Source organism: Salmo salar, chromosome ssa14 (assembly GCF_905237065.1).
Source record: "Salmo salar chromosome ssa14, Ssal_v3.1, whole genome shotgun sequence".
Taxonomy (NCBI): domain Eukaryota; kingdom Metazoa; phylum Chordata; class Actinopteri; order Salmoniformes; family Salmonidae; genus Salmo; species Salmo salar.
In genome coordinates, this window is record NC_059455.1 from 83555984 (window position 1) to 83575451 (window position 19468).

The 19468-nt window shown below is 42.4% G+C and overlaps 2 protein-coding genes across 3 annotated transcripts in view; both read right to left on the reverse strand.

Annotated features, from left to right (window-relative positions):
• fam133b (family with sequence similarity 133 member B) lies at positions 1-5710 on the reverse strand. The gene is made up of 11 exons (XM_014142764.2): positions 5525-5710; positions 4629-4726; positions 4236-4314; positions 4009-4125; positions 3864-3914; positions 3635-3706; positions 3204-3302; positions 2827-2898; positions 2619-2711; positions 2288-2341; positions 1-798 (listed from the first exon to the last, which is right to left on the reverse strand). Exons 1-11 carry the CDS (start codon positions 5546-5548, stop codon positions 709-711), a joined length of 849 nt encoding a protein of 282 aa, XP_013998239.1. The 5' UTR covers positions 5549-5710; the 3' UTR covers positions 1-708.
• Positions 5711-15053: 9343 nt separating this feature from the next.
• cdk6 (cyclin dependent kinase 6) overlaps positions 15054-19468 on the reverse strand; it is a 166056-nt gene continuing 161641 nt past the window's right edge. For both annotated transcript variants that reach the window (NM_001146617.1, XM_045693645.1), the window contains 3 exons: positions 15810-15860; positions 15532-15667; positions 15054-15380 (listed from right to left, as the gene is read on the reverse strand). In NM_001146617.1, the coding sequence (NP_001140089.1) occupies positions 15231-15380; positions 15532-15667; positions 15810-15860 (337 nt within the window). In that variant the 3' untranslated portion in view covers positions 15054-15230. The remainder of the gene's footprint in view (positions 15381-15531; positions 15668-15809; positions 15861-19468) is intronic.

Below are 19468 nucleotides of genomic sequence, written 5' to 3' on the forward strand. Positions count from 1 at the left end.
TTATCAAGGATAAACAATACTTTAATAATTAAAACCCATTCATTTATAGATATTCAGTTGTAGAATTCATTACATTAACAGAATTGAACAGTTTATCCCTTGTGATTATGACAATTTCACTCGTATTTTCACAATCCCAACTTCAATATGAGGCTGGCAAGAGAAGTGACCATCATTTCAGAATGCATGCATCATGACACTGGGCACCAGCATAACAAAGTCCCAAAATGACCTCAGTGTAGCTAGTGACGCACGAGATCGCCAAGAATGGTAAAATAGACATAGCAGGGCAGCATACCAAGGGTGTAAAAAATGTACACTGCTGATCAATATCCATGTATGGAAGTTCATTTTCGTTTCATATGCAAATGTTTCAGTTCAGTTGGGCCACACTTGACGACGACTTATGGTGTCCTTGACGACGTTCATTTGGATCGAATAAAAACTAGCAACAGACAAAAGAAAAACAAATATGCAAAGCTGTCACAGAGGGTTTGATGACCCGTAACTCCCAGTTCACCAGTCCTTAATTAACATTAGAAACCCCATATCCCCACCATCTCAACTCTCATGAGCAGGAAGCTAGCGGTTCCTCTAGTCCATCAACTACCCCCATCATGGGAGCAGCCTAGATGGGATTTTTTGGTAGTGGAAAGGCAGATGCTCTCTAGTGGTGGACAGTTGGACAGAGAACCACAGCGCTAGATGTTAGTCTAACTCAACGTCAGAAGAGGTCTTCTTCTTCTTCTTCCTGCCATGTTTCTTGTGCTTCTTTTTCCTCTTCTTCTTTGATTTGTCCTGTTAACATTTACAACAGTTGGATAAGTAAGTGTTAAACTTCCATTCTGCTATGTTTTTGTATAAAATCTGTCGGTGCAGAAAAATATTAATTAGGCAGTATTGTATGTGGTCCTTTGTGGCTCAGTTGGTAGAGCACGTCACTTGTAACGCCAGGGTAGTGGGTTCCATTCCCAGGACCACCCATATCTTAAAATGTATGCATGCATGACTAAGATGCCTTGGATAAAAGCATCTGGATATATTATATTACAAATGTGTTACATTTTAAACAATCACAAGAGTTAGTCATGTAGCCATCTGCTGACTGAGGCATGTTGCCATTTTCTGGACATTTGCTAACATACACTACATGACCAAAAGTATGTGGACACCAGCTCATCAAACATCTCATTCCAAAATCATGTGCATTAATATAGAGTAGGTCCCCACTTTGCTGCCATAACAGCATCCAATCTTCTGGGAAGGCTTTCCACTAGATGTTAGAACATTGCTGCAGACCCTTGCTGCCATTCAGCAACAAGAGCATTCGTGAGGTCGGGTAATGATTTTGGGTGATTAGGCCTGGCTTGCAGTCAGTGTTCCAATTAATCCCAAAAGTGTTTGATGGGGTTGAGGTCAGGACTCTGTGCAGGCCAGTCAAGTTCTTCCACACCGATCTCGACAAACCATTTCTGTATGGACCTCACTTTGCGCACGGGGCATTGTCATGCTGAAACAGTTTGGGGAAGGACCTTTCCTGTTGCTTCAAAGTTGGAAGCACAGAATCGTCTAGAATGTAATTGTATGCTGTAGCGTTATGATTTCTCTTCACTGGAACTAAGGGGTATAGCCCAAACCATAAAAAACAGCCTCAGACCATTATTCATCCTCCACCAAACTTTACAGTTGGCACTATGCATTGGGGCAGGTAGCGTTCTCCTGGCATCCACCAAACCCATATTCGTCCGCCGGACTGCCAGATGGTGAGGTGTGATTCATCCCTCCAGAGAACACGTTTCCACTGCTCCAGAGTTCAATGCTGGCGAGCTTTACACCACTCCAGCCAACGCATGGCACTGCGCATGCTGATCTTAGGCTTGTGTGCAGCTGCTCAGCCATGGAAATCGAGGACAGACGATTGTGTGGCCTACCACTCCCTTGGCTGAACAGTTGTTGACCGGGGCAGCTCTAGCAGGGCAGAATTTTTACAAACTGACTTGTTGGAAAGGTGGCATTCTATGACGGTGCCATGTTGAAAGTCACTGAGCTCTTCAGTATGGGCCAGTCTACTGCCAATGTTTGTCTATGGAGATTGCATGGCGGTGTGCTCAATTTTACACACCGGTCAGCAACGATGTGGTTGAAATAGACTAATCCACTAATTTAAAGGGGTGTCCACATAGCTTTGTAAATATAGTGTATTTTGGTCACTAGTCACTAAATCTGACATACGGGAGTGGCCGTTTTCATCCTGTGGTTAGTGTATGCTTATCTGACAACCACTTACTGCTGCTATTTTTTCTTTCTCCTCATTACTTCTCTTTCTCTTCTTGGGTTCACCCTACAGGGACATTGCAAAAATTAACCAACCACAATGTATGGGGAAAGTCCGTTGACAGTTTCCTAACGTCCAATCAAAAAGTGCAGTATTTCACAATGATACAGAATGCAAAAAAAGTTCCCTCCATATAATACTTAAACTGCAGATGACCTATGCCCTCCAACGAGGAACAAAAATACATCCCATAAGTGGTCATCTAAGTCAATACGTAACACATTATTTTCAGTCATAAAACATGGCAAATGAATATAGTGGCGACAACGGTGAATGTACTTACACCCTCCTCCACTTCTGAGTCAGCCGACGACTCCGAGGATGAGTCTTTATGACTTTGCTCGGCTTTCCTCTTCTTCTTGCGGCTCTTTTCATCCTGAAGGTTAAACATTTACAGCCCTCAGTTCACTGTAGCCCAGCATGTTCAAAAACTTCTTCAGGCAGCAATTCACAAAATAGGACTAACAGCCACACGAATGTCCTTAAATTACCTTTTCTTTCTTCTTCATCTCCATCTCCATCTTCGTCTTCTTGGAGAGAAACAGAATGAGAGGGAAGGAGCCCTTTTTTTGCATACAAAACATGAAGATATAATGAAGTACTCACGTAACAAAAAAAGTTCAACTTTGAAATGAATGAACAGAAATCAAACAATGGCTGAACAGAGAAGCACAATGACAGTGAGGACCAACATAAAAAGAGGGATGTTAAGAAGATGAAATAGTGCATCAACCAGAACACAAGATCTAGACCAGAGGTATCCAGGTGGACGTGACCAAAAGAGATTAAGAGTGCAGAAATGTCTTCAATTAAAATGACATTTCATTATGTAAGGAAATAGGTTGAATACTCTCCACATCAAACTAACCTTGCTGTCGGGCTCCGATTCTACAGTTGAGTCTTCTGATGCTTTCTTCGAGGAGGACCGCTTCTTTTTCCGTTTCTTTTTGACACTCTTCTTTTCATTCTGACCAAACAGACATCAGATAAAAACTCAGTTTCAATCTATCATATTTACCCTCTTTGAAATAGTAGGACAATATTTAACTGGAAACGCATTGAATACGATCCATTACTTTCTCAATATTCATAAAGGGGTTAGAAGCCAATACCCAAACAAAATATCAACAGTATAAATGTGTTGACAATATGTATTCACAATACTTCACACAGCTCTTCATGTCTACCTTAGAAATACAATTACTTCTAATTTATAAGATTTCTATGGTGCCAATAGGGTGGCTGGGAAACAGTATGGCAAGCTGACACAGACTTGTCACCAAATACTCTGGTACATACCTCATCTTCAGAGTCTGAGGAGGAGCTGCTAGAGGAATCAGAACTCGATGAGGAGGAGGAGGGAGAGGAATGCTTGACCAAACACAATGAAAGCAGAGCTCATTAGATTTGAAGACAGCAACTGACAAAGATACCTTTGTGAAAAGCGTACACTTTAGATGACAGAAACCACTACCGCAAAATGCATACCAACAGTCTTCAACAACACATTGGAGACCGCTTTCCTCACCCTGTTGGATTTCTTTCCCTTTTCTTTCTTTCCCTTCTCTTTCTTCTTTTTCTAAACACAAAACAGAGATCTGGTGTGAGAGGTGGATACTTTAAAACAAATGTTTGTATTAGAATGTTAGACATGGATAGAACTGGAAGCATACCTCTTTCTTCTCCTTCTTCTCTTTCTTCTCCTTCTCTTTCTTCTCCTTCTCCTCTTTCTCCTTGTCAACGCCACCTAGTAACTTCTCTCTGTTCTTCGCCAGCTCTTTCTTCCAATTCTATACAAAGCAAATTGTGATATTTGAATGTAAGAAAAAAATAAAACACTGGATTTGTGGTATAATAACGACCGGTCAATAAAGTACAATTGTTGACATTTGAACAATACCTCGTTCATTTGATCCTCAAAGTCCGCCAGAGCTCTGGAGCCTTTCTTCTTCCTCTCTATGATCTCTTTCACCTCTTCCCTGATGAACAAAAACCATCATCACTCAATGAAAATTAATGGATCACAACTGATGGTGATGTAAGCCTAGGTCCAAACATTCAAGGGTATAGCAACATTTTATTGTGACTTGCTGGCAGCATTTCATAGCGTGTAGCCTATTACTATAAGACAGCAACGCCTTACCACCCCGATGTACACACATAGGATCCACCATGTTGCCCGTTGACATTATTCAGTAGCATCAATTAGGGTATGTCCATCTCGCCAGTTATACAACCTGGAGCCCTTTCAGGCACAAATCCTGGGTCCTTAGGTGTGTTATCTTATGCTTACCATGTTGGCCGTGGTCTGCTCAGGTAATCCTGGATAGACGGTCCTGCATTGGGTGCAGGTCCCTTGGCTCGTGATGCAGCTATGGGGTTCACATATGACTGAAAACAAACAAGGAAGACAGTCAGACATCTCAATGATGACATCTGGCTACCGTAGACAAGAAACACTAGTCTAGACAGGATTGGAAGCATAATAACACAATATTTTGACCTGGCTAGGTTGGATCAGTAATTTTGACTTGACTGTCAATACCAACTCTATGGCCTTTCCATACAATGGTAATGTTAATACATGCATAACATAGAAACAACGTAGACAGCCAGTCCGGCCAATTCGGGTGATGAACTCGAGCCTAGTTGGCAGGCGTAGTTACAGCAATAGCTAGTTAGTTGTTTTTTTCCGACTGCGCGCTTTGGATTATGTTGGCAGAACAGGCACAGGATGTGCTCGCTAGTTCGCTATATTATTATACACTAATTAATAACATAACTAGATATGTCGAACTAAATAGTTAGCTACGTTAGTTCAGGCGTGGCTCCGTTTAGCGGTCCTTCATGCGACCTGCTAACGTTAACTTGTTCTTCGGTATCTGCCAGGTTAGTTTGCCTACCTAGCTATATTCGTTCGATATATATATCGTATGTTAAAACAACTCAAATTTCCGCACCTTTGATATAGCTAGTTTTAATGGGATTCGACTTGTCTGCACACTAACGTAAACTACTGTTAGCTAGCTAACTTATAGGGCCTAGTTAACAAACCTAACGTTACAGGCCCATGCGTTCAGTGCCAGTTAGCTATAGCCAACACGTTTGTTTGTTTTCATGCATAACGTTACAATTTATCGTAAAAAGCTAAATATCTACATGCCTGTAATCATTAAACACGTGGCTTACCACTCTATTGTCCCTTTTCCCCATTTCTGCAGATTTCGCCTAGTATTGGGCGAATATCACTAAATTGAGAACCGTAGCATGCTTCCCGTCGTTAGCCACCACAACAAGCGAGCTTCTCCAGCTACGTAGCTAGATTCTCTGACGACGACGGACATACAGACCTGTGATGACTGCCACCTAGCGGTAAATACACATATTAGATTGGATTAGAGAGACCACGTACAGGGTTGCAGATGTATGTAATGACAGGGTACAGTGAAATTATTGAGCTCCGAGCTCCAACAATGCAGTACAATGTGAAATAAAACAGTACAAATATAATAGAGGGGGGAGGGGGGACAGGTAGCTGACTAGTGATGATGGTCTGTGGGTAGAAGCTATTGGCCAGTTTTACAGTTTTTGCCATGATGCTCCTATAATGCCCATGTCTGAGTGATGGAAACGGAGAGAACCGGTCATGGCACAGGTGACTGGGGTCCCTGATGATCTTCTTGGCCTTTCTGTGACACCTGGTGTTGTAGGTGTCCTGAAGGTCAGGCAGTGTGCACCCAGTGGTGCGTTCAGCTGAGCGTACCACCCTCTGTAGCACCTTGTGGTCTGTGACACCTGGTGTTGTAGGTGTCCTGAAGGTCAGGCACTGTGCACCCAGTGGTGCGTTCAGCTGAGCGTACCACCCTCTGTAGCACCTTGTGGTCTATGGCGGGGGAGTTGCCGTACCTGGCTGTGATGCAAACCGACAGTATTTTCTTGATGGTGCTCCTGTAGAACACTGAATGCCCTCGGGGACCGACTGAAGTTCTTCAGAATCCTGACTTTGAAGAGTCGCTATTGTGCCTTCACCACAGTGTCCATGGGGTTTGACCATTTCAGCTCCTTGGAGTTGTGTACGCAGAGGAACTTGAACTTTTTGACCGTCTCCATGGTGGCCCAGTTGATGAGGATGGGCGCATGCCCAGTCTGGTACCTCCTGAAGTCCACAATCAGCTCCTTTGTTTAGCTGACGTTGAGGTTGTTTACCTGGCACCACGCCGAGTGCCTACCTCCTCCCTGTAGGCCGCCTCATTGTTGTTGGTAATCAGGCCTAATACTGTCGTGTCGTCAGCAAACTTTATGATGGAGTTGGAGTTGTGTGAGACCACACAGTCGTGGGTATACATGGAATACAGGAGGGGGGTGAGAATACCCATCAGGAAGACCAGGACCCAGTTTGCATAGGGAGGAGATCAGTCCCAGGGCCGTAAGTTTTGTGGTGAGCTAAGTCGGCACTATGGTATTGATAGGCTGAGCTGTAGTCGATGAACAGTATCCTCACATATGCATTCCTTTTGTCCAGGTGGGTGAAGGCAGTGTGCAGTGCAATGACGATTGCGTCGTCCCTGGATCTTTCAGGGAGGTAGGCAAATTGGAGAGGGTCGAGTGTGTCAGGGAGGGAGGTGGTGATGTAGTCTTTGGCTAGCCTCTCGAAGCACTTCATGATGACGGAAGTTAGTGCTACTAGTAGCACTAATTTCAGTTATTTTCCCTTTCTTGGGCATGGGGATGATAGTGGACATCTTGAAGCAGGTGGGGATTTCACCTGAGCTAGAGATTAAAAACACAGGTAGATTTAAGCAATAAGGCCTAGGGAGTGAGTTATATGGCCAGTATACCACAGCTAAGAGCTGTTCTTAGGCACGATGCAACGCGGAGTTGTATAGCCGTGGTATATTGGCCATATACCACAAACCCCTGAGGTGCCTTATTGCTATTATAAACAAGTTACCAACTTAATTGGAACAGTAAACAAGTAATATTGTGTCATACCCGTGGTATAGTCTCATTTACCACAGCTTTCAGCCAATCAGCATCCAGGAGCCAAACTACCTGGTTTATAAAGTCTTATATACCACGGCTTTCAGCCAATTAGCATCCAGGGCTCGAATGACCTGGTTTATAATTACCTTTATAAAATGACAGGAATTGCGTTAGTAAGATAATACACAATAATGCCAGTGGAAACACAATTAACACACTAAACATTTATTTGACTAAAATAACAACAAGCAGTTGTGAAGACAATATCAGAAACGTTAAGCTGCTACATACACTTAGATAACCTTATGGTGGGTCATAATATGTTGTTAAAATACGTTTTGAGAGCATTACTGCATAGCAGCAAAACCAGTTTAGAGAAAACCAAAATGGATAAATACAATTGAAATAAAAATAAGTAGCAAACTATGTTCCTATTTGATACTCTGTGTTTCCTAAAATCCGGTTTCTTGGCAAAACTACAATATTAGCAAAAAAGGGCATTGTAAAAATGTGGATTCTGGCATCAACAACCTGCTTCAGAACAGCTTTGAATCACAACATATAAAATGCATTTCATTTTAAATATGGTGCTGAACAAACATAAGGCCAGGCTACATAATGGACCTAGACTAGACATGATGTTATATAGCAAGACCTTTAATTAGTTAAATAGCATAACTCCCCCAAAATCAGTAACTTCTTCACATGAAAAACACATCATCACTGTACTGTACATGAAACATCATTTAAAAAAAGAACACTACAAATAATAGAAAAATACTAAACAAGTAAACTGCACAAATAAGACCTTATGTACAAGTAAAAACCACTAATGCCTAAATAATTTGGGGCTTCATTGCCGAGTCATTGAGCAAGTCCTTCTACTACGATCATTAATATTGTACACCTGTAGCTAAAGTACAGAAGACACCACAATATCAACTGGTTGGGCTTCTATGCTTAATGTAGGCAAGGTGATCTGTATTGCATTGGGCGGGTGGGTATCAGCTTGTTATCTGTTTGGCCTCGCTGGATGTGCCCAAATGGCAACCTATTCCCTAGATTGTGCACTACCTTTGGCCAGGGCCCAAGGGAATAGGGTTCCATTAGGGTCTCCGCCTCTGTTTAAGGACATAAGTTATAATAACAAATCTCAAACATAATATATTGGGTCTATTTCAAAATAAGACTTGTATGACTGTATGGTGCTAATTCTGCATTGTTTAGATAAGCAGTAGTGAGAGAAGTAAATTAAAATGTATAGGAATGATCAATATTTGTTATGTAATACTATGTAATCCATTGTTGTTTTGATATGCAGTATAGAAGAGATTCGCGTGGAATGTTAAATGTGTTGTTGCAAAAAGAAAAGGGAATCATGATTTTCTGTCACTTCTGCTATGTCATGATCTTCTGTCACTTCTGCTATGTCATGATCTTCTGTCACTTCTGCTATGTCATGATCTTCTGTCACTTCTGCTATGTCATGATTTTCTGTCAATTCTGCTATGTCATGATCTTCTGTCACTTCTGCTATGTTATGATCTTCTGTCACTTCTGCTATGTTATGATCTTCTGTCAATTCTGCTATGTCATGATCTTCTGTCACTTCTGCTATGTCATGATCTTCTGTCACTTCTGCTATGTCATGATCTTCTGTCACTTCTGCTATGTCATGATCTTCTGTCACTTCTGCTATGTCATGATCTTCTGTCAATTCTGCTATGTTATGATCTTCTGTCACTTCTGCTATGTCATGATCTTCTGTCACTTCTGCTATGTCATGTTCTTCTGTCAATTCTGCTATGTCATGACCTTCTGTCAATTCTGCTATGTCATGATCTTCTGTCACTTCTGCTATGTCATGATCTTCTGTCAATTCTGCTATGTTATGATCTTCTGTCACTTCTGCTATGTCATGATCTTCTGTCAATTCTGCTATGTCATGCTCTTCTGTCAATTCTGCTATGTCATGACCTTCTGTCAATTCTGCTATGTCCTGATCTTCTGTCACTTCTGCTATGTCATATTCTTCTGTCAATTCTGCTATGTCATGACCTTCTGTCAATTCTGCTATGTCATGATCTTCTGTCACTTCTGCTATGTCATGATCTTCTGTCAATATTTCTATGTCATGCTCTTCTGTCAATTCTGCTATGTCATGATATTCTGTCAATTCTGCTATGTCATGATATTCTGTCATTTCTGTTATATGATGCTCTTTTGTCAAATAGAAAGATACACATTCTTTACAGATTGTTTATAATAAAATATACTGAGTGTACTAAACATGACATAGATTGGCCAGGTGAATCCAGGTGAAACAAGGATTTTTAAGCCTTGAGACAATTGAGACATGGATTGTGAATGTGTGCCATTCAGAGGGTGAAAGGGCAAGACAACAGATTTAAGTTCCTTTGAACAGGGTATGGTAGCAGGTGCCAGACACACTGGTTTGTGTCAAGAACTGCAGCACAACAGTTTTTCACACTCAACAGTTTCCTGTATGTATTAAGAATGGTCCACCACCCAAAGGACATCCAGACAATTTGACACAACTGTGGGAAGCATTGGAGTTATCATGGGCCAGCATCCATGTGGAATGCTTTCGACACCTTGTAGAGTCCATGCCCTGATGAATTGAGGCTGTTCTGAGGGCTCATTATTAGGAAGGTGTTCTTAATGTTCTGTACACTCAGTGTATATTGTGATGTTTACACATTTTTTTCCCCCAGCATTTTTTGCAGCTTCACATGTTAACAACATTGAAATACCACAACAAATACAACAACTAAATATCCACAGCCTAACGCAACCCAATTCAATATTAAGCACATTATACATTTGTTAATTATTTGAATGAATCCCAAACAAGAACGCTCGCATATACAAAGCAGATTTTTTATTCAAATGGTGCAACATGAAGCAATCACCACTGATGGCATTTATTCATGTAAACATAATGCCCATTACCTCCATATCATCATTGTAAATTAAGTTACCATGTCATAAGTGGGCATTTCAAATACATTTGTGGCCTTTACTTTCATCCTTGGAGCTAAATCTGCTAAAATACTACATTTTTCAGTACTGTTCATTAGCTAAAGGGTATTTGCAATACAAAGCTATCATACTGTAGGTGCATTTGTGTAATCGTAGGAAATGTATGGCAGACCCCATATAGGTGGCTGTAAAAAAGTATAACTTTATTATTTTCTATTACATAGACAAAAGTATTCTTGTCCTGTGTTTTAGGTTTACAAATGACCAATAAACCTCTTAAATAAAATAACACAGTGATAGTTTCAAGTGAATATAGACTAAAATGATGATAGTCTACCCTCTAGGCAAAAACGTTGAATCAACGTGGGAAAATAATTGGATTTGCAAAAAGTAATCAATAATAGGGCATTTCGTATTTTTTTCACCCAACGTTTAACCTAAATCCAATGACATTTTTTGTTGATTTCACACTGAATTGACAACTCAACCAAATGTAAATCAAAACTAGACGTCGAACTGATGTCTGTGCCCAGTGGGTACTTGTTAGTAGGGCAGTTGACGTTGAACTGACCGATACCAAGAAAGCTTGACAATCCCTATTTCTAGAGAGTTGTAACATGAAGTCTGCAATGTATCCATCAGAGACATGAACCTGACAGGACAGAGATGAGTACAAACACATCTGCTGCTACATGGAGATGAGAGCTCAGTCCAAATGGATTTCATGTGATTAAACCAAGTGTGCCCTGACACTGAAAACACGTAGGATATCAAACATATCATAGCAGACGTGCAGTTTGATTCACACAGTCATGAATTCTGTAATATGAGTATAGTTATATATTATTATCAGCCACTGAAACAGTTGATGCAGTCTAATCATGAATGTGCAAAGTGTGTCAGAATGATTTCTGATTTGATTTCTAAAAGGATCCTGAGTGTATTTGTGTGCTAGCAGCACTAGATATACCAGAGGGAAAGTTATGGTCTAGATGTATTACTGTGCAGTAAGAAGTTTTACAAACAAACAAACTATTTACCTTGACTTGTTTTCAGCCAATCCCCCGGAGGGAGCGAGTCTGAAAGCACTCTAGCTTGTCATATTGAATCAATATGCCATTGGAGTGCTCCTCAACGTGAGCATAATAAGTAAGGTGAGCATCATTGTTAAAACAACCATTCTTAACACAGAACAGCTGTGTGTTTCAACATGAACCACTGTATGTTTCTATGTAACCCTCTGAGACTAAGTCCAAATGAAGAAGGTACAATGTTCATCATCCTCTGAATCCGATGTATCAACCTCCCTTTTCTCAATACAAAATCTCACAACTAACAACATTTCACTGACCAACACCTATACTACTGCTACCCTGCTACACATGCCAGTGTGCTGGATATGCAAGTCACACCACTACTGCCAGGATAAGTGCAGTCTCTAGCACTAGCCTATACCAGACCAATACCCGATCCATTCTACATGCCTCACATTGTCAAACCTTTCCTCCTTTGGATTTGACCTAGTCTTGTAATTTATTTTCTACCGGGGAACTTTGCAATATCATTTTTAATTTCAATCCACACACATTATTTAAAGTCCAATAAAATGAATACAAAATAGAAAATAAGAAATCGACTGTCAACAATGGTGCGTACATCGACCTTATTCTTACTCAACATATAGTCACTCCACTATGCTCTGTGCATCAGGTCATCAGGTCATTTTCTGTCGGAAAGATATCAGTTCTCTAGTCACTCGTAGGCTCAGTCACTGGTATACTTTTATTTACAAAGCCATTTTGGGTTTACTACCTTTTTATTTGGGCATTTTTATTGTTCAGAAATGTGGTGGGTACTCTCTTCGTTCACTGGACTTTATCCTGCAAACTGTTCCAAATGTCCGAACTGAATTTGGTAAAAGGGCTTTTATGTACTCTGCGCCATCGTCTTGGAACGCCTTACAAAATACTTTTAAACTGGAAGAACTTGTCCCAATTGGTATTTTTAAATCACTGATGAACGATCTTGAGTCTGATTCCCTGACCTGTCAATGTTTTTAATTAGCTATTTTTGATTTTGTTATACTCTTGTGAATTCTATGGTTTTTACTAGATTACTTGTAGTTTTTCATGTTGTTTGTCTGTAAGTTTTGTAATGACTTGGCGCTGCCTATCTTGGCCAGGACGCTCTTGAAAAAGAGATTTTAAATCTCAATGAGCCCTTCCTGGTTAAATAAAGGTTAAATAAAATTAAAAAAAGTTTGTCTCTGTGGATGGTTTGTCCTCTGACAAATCAATTGTACGTTTCGGCATTCCTCAAGGTTCTGTTTGAAACATGGTGGAGCCCCAAAATTGCCTATTCTGGAAGCCTGTGTTTCAGACATAAGGAAGTGTATGGCGGCAAATTATTTTAAACTTGGACAAAACAGAGATGCTAGTTCTAGGTCCTAAGAAACAAAGAGATCTGCTGTTGGATCTGACAAATAAGCTTGATAGTTGTACAGTCGTCTCAAATAAAACTGTGAAGGCCCTCGGCGTTACTCTGGACCCTGATCTCTCTTTTGACAAACTTATCAAGAATATTTCAAGGACAGCTTTTTTCCATCTTCATAACATTACAAAAATCGGAAACTATTTGTCTAAAAATTATTTTAAATTAGACTACTGCAAGGCTCTACTCTCCGGCTATCCGGATAAAGCACTAAATAAACTTCAGTTAGTGCTAAACATGGCTGCTAGAATCCTGACTAGAATCAAAACATTTGATCATATTACTCCAGTGCTAGCCTCTCTACACTGGCGTCCTGAGAAGGCTGGGGCTGATTTCAAGGTTTTACTGCTAACCTATAAAGCATTACATGGGCTTGCTCCTACCTATCTCTCCGATTTGGTCCTGCCGTACATACCTACACGTACGCTACGGTCACAAGACACAAGCCTCCTTATTGTCCGTAGAATTTCTAAGAAAATAGCTGGAGGCAGGGCTTTCTCCTACAGAGCTCATTTTTTTGGGAATAGTCTGCCTATCCATGTGAGAGAAGCAGACTCAGTCTCAACCTTTGTCTTTACTGAAGACTCATCTATCTCTTCAGTAGGTCCTATGATTGAGTGTTGTCTGACCCAGGGGTGAACAGGTGAACAGCAAGACACTGGAGCGACGAACTGCCCTTGCTGGCTCTGCCCGGCCAGCTCCCCTCTCTCCACTGGGATTCTCTGCCTCTGAACCTATTACGGGGTCTGAGTCACTGGCTTACTAGTGCTCTTCCATGCCGTCCCTAGGAGGGGTGCGTCATTTGAGTGGGTTGAGTCACTGACGTGATCTTCCTGTCCGGTTTTGCACCCCCTCGGGCTCGTGAGGTGGAGGAGATCTTCGTGGGCTATACTCAGCCTTGTCTCAGGGTAGTAAATTGGTGGTCTGTTGATATCGCTCTAGTAGTTTGGGGGCTGTGCTTTGGCAAAATGGGTGGGGTTATATCCTGCCTGTTTGGACCTGTCCCCCCCCTTCAGCCTCCAGTATTTATGCTGCAATAGTCTATGTCCCAGGGGCAAGGGTCAGTCTGTCCTATTTTGTGTTATTATCCGGTCTTATTAGGTGTCCTGTGTGAATTTAAGTATGCGCCCTCTAATTCTTTCTCTCTCCCTCCCCTCCTGGAGGACCTGATCCCTTGGATCATGCCTCAAGGCAATCTGGCCTGATGACTCCTTGGTGTCCCCAGTCCACCTGGTCGTGCTGCTGCTCCAGTTTCAACTCCTCTGCCTGCGACTAGGGAACCCTGACCTGTTCACCGGACGTGCTACCTTGTCCCAGACCTGCTGTTTTCGACTCTCTCTCTCTACCGCACCTCCTGTCTCAACCTCTGAATGATCGGCTATGAAAAGCCAACTGACATTTATTCCTGAGGTGCTGACCTGTTGCACCCTCTACAACCAGTGATTATCATTTGACCCTGCTGGTCATCTATGAATGTTTGTACATCTTGAAGAACAATCTGGCCTTAAATGGTCATGTACTCTTATAACCTCCACCCGGCACAGCCAGAAGAGGACTGGCCACCCCTCAGTTCCTCTCTAGGTTTCTTCCTAGGTTCCTGCCTTTCTAGGGAGTTTTTCCTAGCCACCGTGCTTCTACATCTGCATTGCTTGCTGTTTGGGGTTTTAGGCTGTGTTTCTGTATAGCACTTTGTGACATCAGCTGATGTAAAAAGGGCTTTAGAAATACATTTGATTGATTGATCAGGTCATCAGAAAGAGTAACACATAGGCTCTTGAATGGTGTCCATCAGCTTTCATCTCATTTTATGACACTGAAGTACAGATGCCATAAGAAGAACTCAAAATGATCAATTTTCAGTTGTTCCGTGGTGCTTCGTTCACACCAGTCAAAGTCTTTAAAGCTGAAGCCCATCAAAATCCTGCTCCAGCCTGCAGTAACACAGGACTACCTGTAGATGGCAGTGATATAAAAACACAAATGTATGTTTGGACCATAAGCAGCGCTAGGCAGTGTGAGGTCCTCCTGCATGGGATAAACATATGTGTGTGTATCCTCTCTCTCAGTTCAGTCGTGGAGATGAGCTCCAGGTGAGATCCATGCCGACCTACCCTTGGTGCTTTGTGTTCCCTCACCGAGGAGCCTCTTCTCAGGCTAAGGCAGAAGAGACAAGAGGCAGCAGCTCCTGGACATCCAGAGGTTCTCCCCTGGTGGCAGTACATCTCAGCTTTAGGGGTCCTTGCATTGTTTACATTTTTTTATTTAAAAAAAATTATCCTAAAAAGCAGCATTCAAATCAGTACATTGTGGAAGACAGCACTGTTGCATTTTAGAATCAAATGTCTGTCTGTTGCTTTCTTTCTCTGTCTTTGTGTCCATCTCTCTCGCTCTCTCTCTCTCGTCCTGGGCTGGGGGGCTGTCAGGCAGCGCTCTCCTCCATGGTGGGCTTGTTGCTGGCAATGGGCTGAGCGTACACACTCTTACTGTCACTATCCACACTCTGGAAGTAGGGGTGGGTCAGAGCAGCAAACGCTGATATCCTTTTGGCGGGATTGAATGCCAGGAATTGCTGTAGAGAGAAAGAAAAGAGAAAGACAAATATTATAATGATAACATTTTCCTCAACAAAAAGAAAAGTGTGAGTTTCATTCCTATTGGACAAATCAATTTGAAACAGTACGTACTATATTTAGAGTGTGGTGTGTGTGTCTAATACTCACCAGTATTAGGGACTTCCCCAGCTCGTCCATGTCAGGGATGAGGTTTCCGATAGGCTGAGGGGGTCGTGGAGAGAAGGCACTCTGTGGTAAGGCAACTTCCTGGGGCCAGTCCTCCACCGAGGGAACCCCGACCACACTGAGGGATCATCATCATCATCATCATCATCTTCACCACTATTTGCATCGTCATCATTATCATGATTATCAGAATCACAAGCCTCATTGATTGTTAAAACTGTAAATATGATTTATAGCATGATGTTGAACATGGTACTTACTCAAAAATCTTGCCCAGCTGATCAACATCTGAGCTTCCTCTAAACAAAGGTCTGGGGAGAGGAAGAGCACATGTCAATATAACTGAAGCTGATTGGTGTAGAGTTGCACTATCAAACTGTGTTATACACCTTCAATGAATCAGATAAATGAGCTTTCATTTGTCCTTCATAAATCAATGAGATCTGTGGCGGTGATGCAGGTAGCCTTAATGCTGACTCTTCATCTTCTCAACACAAAATGACATCTCATTTTGGCAGACGCAGGCCAGCATCATCCTTAACTGACATAACCAGTCCAACCCTCACTCTGTTCTACTGTAAAGAGGTGGCTTTCCTGGTTCTGGTCAGACCAGAGAGTACTGAGGACTGTTTCAGCAGACATGGGAGAAAGGCACACTCATGGGAGGGAGAGAGGGAGGAGGTGGAGGGGCTAGGGATGGAGGGAAGGAGCAGGCCTGCTGGTGGTTCCTGTGGCTTTGGGTATGCTTCCCCCGGCACCCACAGCAATTCCAGCAGTCATCATCAGTTCATTCATGTCTCAACTCAAACCCCAGCCAACCACTGCTCCCAACCAACCAACCAGCCAACGGGTAGAAAAACATAGATTTAACCCTCGTGTGTGTGCCTTAGCTCTCTGTGGGCCTGTGTGTGTGTGTGCGTGTGTGTGTGTGTGTGTGTGTGTGTGTGTGTGTGTGTGTGTGTGTGTGTGTGTGTGTGTGTGTGTGTGTGTGTCTGTGTGTGTGCCTGTGCAGCATTGGGAGTGGGTGAGCAGTGCAAATCCTGTGTGAAAGAACTATTGGATTATTCTAACAGAGACTAGCTGGGAGATATATAAAGTAACAGTCACCACCAGATGTCAATGCATCTAACATCTGCCGTAATCTTTTCTTTGCATAACTGAACCCCCACACTTCCCCTACATAGCTGAACCCCCACACTTTCCCTACATAGCTAAACCCCCACACTTTCCCCAAATAGCTAAACCCCCACACTTTCCCTACATGCTAAGACTTTGAAGATTAGACACAGGTAGTTTGATGGTAGTTTGCACATTTTACAGTGACAGGAATTATGTTGTCACATACTTTGACGGGTTAAGGGTGCTCCATAGCACGCTATACAAACCTAACAGCAACAGTGTGGGAACTGATCTATGCCCTATTTCACCAAGTAGATGCCATCCTAACCAATACACCCCCTCTAACCACATTTCTATCAATGGCTCACTTCACTGGCATCCCTTTATACTGGTTGCTGTAAGGGCATGTTGAGAGTCTGAGGGTTGAACCATAGAGATCAGACCAAACCAGTTCTCTGCCTTTAGATGGAAAACATCACCTATAACAACGGCATCATGCCAAAACAAGTACAATTTCCAAGAGATCCATTTTTAAACCAGGAGTGGTTTGAATGGATGACTGGCTTCACACAGGGTTGACACTGACACACACACACACACACACACACACACACACACACACACACACACACACACACACACACACACACACACACACACACCCAACCTAGAGGTGATAAGGGGGATAGGGCTGGGACCGGCAGCTGAGTCACGCTCCCCTTGTGCCAACCATTCTGTCCCACATTCCATACAACCTCTGGAATGTGTGTGCATGCACATACGTGTGCCTGTCTGTGTGTGTGTGTGTGTGTGTGGTGTGTGTGTACTGTATGTGAGGGAGTTTGGGAGGGAGTGCATTTGTGTTCAGGTGCACGTGTGTCTGTAAGTGAAATCTATGTGTGTGGATGCACACACACGTGTGTGTGAGGTTATGTCTTCGAGAGGTTTATCAATGTGCCAGTCCACTGTGAGAAAGTAAACAGGGAAGTGATCTTCTCCTGCGTTGGCTACATTAACATAACATGTCCAGCCTTTAGATTAGCGGAATGTCAACACAGCCCTCTGTGTCATTCACAGCTCGGTGAATAATTACTATCCAATCTAAACCACGCAGATACAGACTTGCCTGATATTTGCTTAAAATTCCTGAGACAAATAGTACTTATGCTTATCAGTACGTGAAACAGTTTTTTCCTTCAAAAAGCTATGAGTAAGAGATGGAAGTATTTGGGGGAAAAACTTTGATGAAGGGAGTGAGTCTTACAAGTGCTGGTAGTGGAGGACAACAGAGAGAGACTGGGGACTTCTCTGTCTACTACAGTAGAGTCATGGTAGGGGACCTCTCTGTCTACTACAGTAGAGTCATGGTAGGGGACCTCTCTGTCTACTACAGTAGAGTCATGGTAGGGGACTTCTCTGTCTACTACAGTAGAGTCATGGTAGGGGACTTCTCTGTCTACTACAGTAGAGTCATGGTAGGGGACCTCTCTGTCTACTACAGTAGAGTCATGGTAGGGGACCTCTCTGTCTACTACAGTAGAGTCATGGTAGGGGACCTCTCTGTCTACTACAGTAGAGTCATGGTAGGGGACCTCTCTGTCTACTACAGTAGAGTCATGGTAGGGGACTTCTCTGTCTACTATAGTAGAGTCATGGTAGGGGACTTCTCTGTCTACTACAGTAGAGTCATGGTAGGGGACCTCTCTGTCTACTACAGTAGAGTCATGGTAGGGGACTTCTCTGTCTACTACAGTAGAGTCATGGTAGGGGACTTCTCTGTCTACTACAGTAGAGTCATGGTAGGGGACTTCTCTGTCTACTACAGTAGAGTCATGGTAGGGGACCTCTCTGTCTACTACAGTAGAGTCATGGTAGGGGACCTCTCTGTCTACTACAGTAGAGTCATGGTAGGGGACTTCTCTGTCTACTACAGTAGAGTCATGGTAGGGGACTTCTCTGTCTACTACAGTATAGTCATGGTAGGGGACTTCTCTGTCTACTACAGTATAGTCATGGTAGGGGACTTCTCTGTCTACTACAGTAGTCATGGTAGGGGACTTCTCTGTCTACTACAGTAGAGTCATGGTAGGGGACTTCTCTGTCTACTACAGTAGAGTCATGGTAGGGGACCTCTCTGTCTACTACAGTAGAGTAATCACTCACCTACTGAATAAGGTGGCAGTGACAGTAGATTGCCACATCATGGGGGAGCCCTACTGCAGCAGCTTAGGGCTGAACTAACCAATCATGTCTGAGGTGTCTGAGCCAGTCATGTGAATGTGAGTAAAACTACAAACTATACCAGAATGATCACCAATGTTTCTTTTGGAAATACTTAAAATGTCATGATACCTGCCCTGTTATTTCCATGTACTGTATGTCTTCAGCCCTGGCCCTTACAGTAAACAGCAATGAGCATTTATGCAACACAGGGGCTGAGGCCTCCCACTCAATTCAATTCAAAGGGCTTTATTGGCATGATAAACATATGTTTACATTGCCAAAGCAAGTGAAATAGACAATAAACAAAAGGGAAATAAACAATGGAAATTAACAGTAAACATTACACTCACAAAAGTTTTAAAATAATATACACATTTCAAATGTAATATTATTGGCTATGTACAGTGTTGTAACAATGTGCAAATAGTTGATGTATGAAAGGTAAAATAACTAGATAAATATAGGTTGTATTTACAATGTAGTTTGTGCTCTACTGGTTGGCCTTTTGTCATGGCAATGTGCCATACATGTTGCTGCAGTGATTGCACAGATATGGAGTTTATCAATGTTTGATTTG